Source organism: Balaenoptera acutorostrata, chromosome 9 (genome assembly GCF_949987535.1).
Source record: "Balaenoptera acutorostrata chromosome 9, mBalAcu1.1, whole genome shotgun sequence".
In the NCBI taxonomy this organism is placed as follows: domain Eukaryota; kingdom Metazoa; phylum Chordata; class Mammalia; order Artiodactyla; family Balaenopteridae; genus Balaenoptera; species Balaenoptera acutorostrata.
The window spans coordinates 98,227,235-98,233,234 of NC_080072.1; the positions used below are offsets into that span (position 1 = coordinate 98,227,235).

The window sequence follows — 6,000 nt, forward strand, 5'->3', positions numbered from 1 at the left end:
AGAATCCAGGCAGGGCCTCCAGAGATGTGGCCTAGAGGTAACCTGGGGGGATGCGGGGGGGTCACTCGGCCCCTTACCGAGAGGCTCCAGAGAGGGGCCATGGGGTCCTCGGGGACTGTCCCTCCGTATCCCACAGCACCAGGCTATAAACCCATCTCTCTGGGCCCGCAGATTTCACCGTGACCAACCTCAGCATCTTCTTCACCTTTGTCCTGCTGCTCTACGGAGCCCTGGCCGTCTTCCTGGCCCTCCAGCTGTATGTGCAGCACCGGGGGAAGCTGCCTACCGTCCTGGTGAGTCTCACGGGGAGGCCACTGTCCCATCCTTCCCGGCCCCACCAGGACTCCGGGAGGCAGGGAGCACCACCCCCCCAGGCAGTCCGTACCCTCAGCCCTGACATTATCAGAGGCACCTTCGTCAAGCACCATGGGGGCGGAGGGAGGGCTTGAATGCCAAGCCCAGGACGGAGAATGTTGCCTTATAGTGGCCCAGATAAGACACAGTAATCCCAACCCGCCACACACCATTTTGTTACTATTTGCTAATAATTGGCCACGAACCAGCCCCTGTGCATTAGTACCTCGGAGTCAGGTAGTTATAGCCTCACTTTACAACTGAGGAAACTGAGGCGTAGAGAGATTGTTACATGCAGAGGGTCCCACGGCCAGGAAGAGTCAGGGCTGGAGCCCAGCCTTTCCCATCCCTAGAGGCTGGCGATGGGTGCTCTGGAACAGGAAGACAAAGGGCTGCTGTCAGTGTGGGAGAGAGCAGAGCGGAGAGGTGATGCTGAGAGGCGAGCATCTCCGGCCCTTCCCACAGCCTCTCCTCTTGCTACACAGTGCTGACAAACACCACATTTGTAGTCAGCCGGCCTCCAAAGTTCAACTTGCCGCACTGAGCAGCATTTCCAGACCACAGCCCGTCTCTGGCCTGGGATTCAGACTGGACCAAAGGTGGTCCCCACAGCTGACATTACTATGATGGTCGAGGGCTCAGCTGGAAGGGTGGGCTCCTTCAGGGAGACCGGGGCCCAGGGAAGCTCACAGCTGGAAGGGGACCCTCCACAAGGATCCCAGGATCTCTAGGAAAAATAAGGAGAGAGACAAAGGCCCTCTGAAATTATTTTGAGTAAGAACTCTGGGATGGGGATGGAGGGGAGAGAAGAGGGGTGGAGCTGCCTGCTGAGTGCACCAAAGGGCCTGCCCTCAGGGATGGGTAACTAGAGAGCAGAGTGGTAGGAAAGGACCGCTGGATGGGAGAGTCTTAGTTGGGCTTGGGAAAAGGCATCTAGTAAGAGAGAGGTAGCTGTTGACTTACAGTTACCAAGCGTCTACAACATGCAAAATGTTGTATGGAAGCAGCTGAGTAACGTGGCCACTGGTCCCAAGGAGCTTGATTACGTCTGGTGGGGCAGCCAACGAATCAACTATTAAGTTTAATGCAAACCAGTGAAATGGACATAGATGCAAAAATGCCAAAGGAGATGACAAGCAACCTCTGGTTTTTTTGTTCCTTCTGAACGTTTGGATCACAGAATTGACTTGTCCTCATGAGTTTTATCCTCCTCAAGATAAGTACAGCCCAGTTTCCTTCCTCTAATGATCGCAGCCATTACTAACTTTATAAATAACTGAGAGAGCACAAAGCAGTTTCACATGCATTTGCTTGTTCTCATTCATTAGCTGCTTTGATCTGATCTTCAATGATTATCAAAGTAAGCATTGTTAAACAAGTGGGGATTACAAATCAGGACAGTTGAGTACCAATTCCAGATTTATTTGTTCTTTGCTGCTGTGTGACACTGGGCAAGTCATTTAACTTCTCTGAGGTTCAGTTTTCTCCTCTAGGAAATAGAGATAATAATACTTCTTTAGAGAATTATTGAAGAGTAAAATTCAATTCACCAAGTGTTTATTGAGTGCTTTCTCTGTACCAGGCACTGTTCTAAGTATTTTACATGCATGAACCACAATTTGAGGAGGCAATACTGTCATTATTTCCATTTTGCATAGGAGGAACTAAAGCACAGAGAGGATAAATGATTTGGCCAAGGTGACACAGCTGATAAGAGGCAGACCTGGGATTTGAACCCGTGAAGTCTGGCTCCAGAATACACATCCTTAGTCACCAAGCCATATGGTATCAATAGGGATCCAACCAATAAGAGTTGCATTAGAGTCATCACATACAAAGGAAACAAGGGCAGATGTGCAACAGGGAGTCAGTAAGTCAGTCAACAAACCTCTGGAGTGCCTACTATGTGCCAGCTCAGTTTAAGCTCTGGGAACAGAGTGGCCAATAAGAACAGACGACTCCTGCCCTCAAGGAGCTTCTATTCTGTTGGGGTTGGGGACTGAGTGTGTGTGTGTGTGCATGTGGGGGCACAGAAAAAAAAAATAACTCCAGGAACTAAGTGCTAGGAAAAAATAAACTAGGTTAATGGGAAGAGAGTGTCTGGAGCACTACTTTAGCAAGGGTGATTGGGAAAGTCTCTCTGAGGAGATGACATCTGAATTGAGACCTGAACGATAAGGAGGATACAGCCATACAAAGTGCTAGGAGAAGAGTATTCCAACCAGGAGTAGCCTGTGCAAAGGCCCTGAGACAGCACTGTCCAGAGCAGGAGGAACACCAGTGCGGCTGGGGCAGAAGAGCAAGGGGGAGAGAGGTTAAGTGACTTCCCTGGGACTCTGGGCAATTAATGGGGAGCGAGCCCTCCTCAGCTGCTAGCTCTGTGCTTGTTTCACTGCCCCACGCTGTGTTTATGGGAGTCACTCAGGGAGCGGAGAAATTAACTCGGTGTCTCACATCCAGCATTATAAGAGATGAAATGAATAACATGGGATAGGATAGGACAGGACAATACAATAGATCACAGGGCACAGGTAGTAACGATAAGTAGTATTTTGTGAAATTGGTTTCAATCATATATGAGTTATACATTTATGGGCTGTTTATATACAGGTTATTGTGTAACACATTTCTTACTTGGGGTCATAGTGGAAAAAAGTCTGAAACACATTTCTAGATCTCAGTGGGTCCAGCCTGCTTTCGGGTTTGAAAAGCACTGCTGATGGAGCCTCCTGAGAACGTTCACCTTTCCCTGCAGCCTCCCATCCTGCCTGTCATTCTGTCTGAACTCCAAGAATACAGGCTTCTTAGGTATCTGGCCTGAGTCCAACTGAGAATTGCATGAGGAGGAAAACTCAGTTCTGAACCAAAACCAAAAGGACAAGTGGCAGTGTACTCCAGGCTCTGCAGCACCCCCTCTGTTGGAGAAGTACCTCCTGAACCCCTGGCCTCCCCTGGCCACACTGGGGTGGGTTCCTGCAGGTGACCCTCCCACCCCTCTCACTCTACCTTCTCCTCCCCAGGTCTTCAAGAAGCCCAGTCCCTTCAGCCTCATCAGCCAGCTTTCCTGCCCAGAGACCCAAGACACCATTCATCCCCTCGATGAGGAGGCCTTCCCCAAGGTGTCCCCAGAGCTGAGGAACTCGGAGCTGCACGGCAGCACGGACAGCGGCTTCAGCAGTGCCAAGCCATCCCTGCAGACTGATGAGCCCCAGTTCCTCCTCCCTGCCCCCCACCCCCAGACTGGGGGTACTTTGGGAAAGGGGGCGACCCGGTTGCCGGAGAACAGCTGCAGTAGCGGCGGTAGCAAAAGTACAGACAGCGGGATCTGCTTGCAGGAGCCCAGCCTGAGTCCTGGCACGGAGCCCAACTGGGAGCCGCAGGTGGGGAGCGACAGCCGGGACCAGGATGACAGTGGCATTGGCCTGGTCCGGAACTCTGAGGGGCAGCCTGAGGGTGTTCAGGGTGGCTCAGCTTTGGACCATGTTAGTCCCCTGGGACCGGAGGTGGCTGCGGGAGAAGACCCAGCCGCAGGGGCCTTCCAGGGCTACCTGAAGCAGACCCGGTGCCCGGAGGAGAGGGCAGCCGAGGCAGGCGGCCTGGAAGAAGAGTCCTCCTCAACAGATGGCCTTGGCCCCAAATTCAGGACATGCGTGGATGCTGAGGCGGACTGGCCTCTACCAGCCCTGGCCAAGGGCTATTTGAAACAGGACCCCCCAGAAATGACTCTCCCTCCCTCAGGGGCCCCAGCTGGACAGTGGAACCCACCAACTGAGGATTGGTCACTCCTGGGCTTGACCAGCTGTGGTGACCTTGGAACATCTGACTGGAGCTTTGCCCATGATCTTGCCCATCTGGAGTGTGTGGCAGCCCCAGGCGGTCTCCTGGGCAGCTTTGACTCAGACCTGGTCGCCCTGCCGCTGATCTCCAGCCTGCACTCAAGTGAGTGACTCAGGCTAAAGGGCTGCTTTTGGTTTCCGCTGCACCCTGCCTGGACCCAGAGGGGCCCCAGGGGATGAAAGTGAAGCACAAGGCCAGTCTGGGCACTTTTCTGCAAGCGTAGTGAGGCCAGCGCCAGGCCTGGTAAGTGTCCAGGGCAGGAGGAAACTAAACTAGCACAGGGTACATAGGTGGCATTGGCCTCCTGTGCAGACGGGGCCCTGCAGACTCTGGCGGAGCTGAGAAGGGCAGGGCGGAGATCTCCACCTCCTTGGGACACTTCCCACATTGTAAAGGACTGCTTGCTCAGGGGAATCATGGGGCTTTTTGGAGCTGTGGTGAGGCCACCAGGCTGAAGTCAGCTCAGCGAGCCAGGCCCCCCTCCTGAGGCCAGCCGTGTGTCAGGGCCTCCAGCAGGATAGAGGGCTGAGAGGATGGAAGCTTCAGGGCCTCGCTGCAGGGGCCATTTCTAGGAGGTAAAGGAGGGAGCAGGGGCCAGAGGGAGCTGAGATCCAGAAGGGGGCTTCTGGCTCAGAATCCAGTGCTCTGGGGATGTCTTGTGTCCATCTGCAGACAGCGCCCTCTTTCAAGCAAATACAGAAGCATCCCCCTGGGGCACTTGGAGTGGCCAAGCCACGCACTACCCTCACCCTGCTGCCCACACCATCTTGCTGACAGTACCAGCGAAGCCATGGGTGTTTGTACTGGTCAAAACTCAGGCCTTCCGGTGGCCTCTAGGCTTGGACGCCACCTTATCTGCCCAAGAGGGTCAGGGTTAGGACCTGCACTTGTGTTTGCTGCTGACGTCCAGCTACAGGACAGGACACTGGGGTGGGACCTCTGTTCAATGATCAGCTGTGCGACCTTGGGCCAGCCACTTCTCAGAGGGCCTCAGTTATCCCATCTGTGACGTAAAGAATCTCTAGGGGACCCTTCTAGATGGACGGATGTTAGCCAAGCTGGCTTCTGGGGTGACATCTCCAACCCCAACTGACCCTGGGTAGGGAGGAAGCCGTGCCTGCACAGAGCCGGCTTCTTTCCCATGCCGCGGGCTAACTGATGTAGCAAGAGCGCATGGCACTGTGCTGAGAGAACAACCAGACCCTGGGCCCAGAGAGGGGGCAGGTGTGGGCCCTGCTTCCCCGCAGTCAGTTTAGAATCTGTCTGCAAAGCCAGTTTACAGTCCGTGGGCAGGGAACCTGGGAGGGGTGATAGGCCTGGGGTGTGCCCCCCTCCTCCCGCCAATTCATCCTCAGCCCTGTGTTCTCCGTGGCATTCTGGGAATAGACATCAGGCCCGGGGAATCCACCCAGAGTCCCTTCCACTCTGCCAGGAAGCTCGTAGGCGCCAGTCCGATAATAACTCCCTCTAGAAACAGGCTTGAAGGAGGGGTTTCTCAGCGTTTCCTTGGAAGGTTTATTTATTTATTTTGTTCATTTATTTATTGAAGAGGCAGCGAGATACAGGGAAAGAATTCTGGGTATTTCGATAGCCTAGGAGTTCTCATTCTGATTTCACTGTTTCTAGCCGTGTGACCTTGGGAAAGCCACTTTTCCTCATCTGTGAAACCAGAAAACGTTGTCTGACTTGTTTCATTCATAAGGGTGTGAGGTTCCACTGAGGACGAGGATGTGACTGTGCCTTGGACACGGGCTCTGTAAATGAGTGACGTGTGTTTTTTCTTCCAATAAATTGTCAGAACCACAGGAA

The 6,000-nt window shown here is 53.6% G+C and overlaps 1 protein-coding gene across 1 annotated transcript in view; it reads left to right on the plus strand.

Moving 5' to 3' along the window:
* The window catches only part of IL10RA (interleukin 10 receptor subunit alpha), a 13,899-nt gene extending 7,899 nt beyond the window's left edge, over positions 1–6,000 (plus strand). Inside the window, exons 6-7 of the mRNA XM_007196579.2 lie at positions 172–293; positions 3,375–6,000. Of these exons, the coding sequence (XP_007196641.1) occupies positions 172–293; positions 3,375–4,301 (1,049 nt within the window). The 3' untranslated portion in view covers positions 4,302–6,000. The remainder of the gene's footprint in view (positions 1–171; positions 294–3,374) is intronic.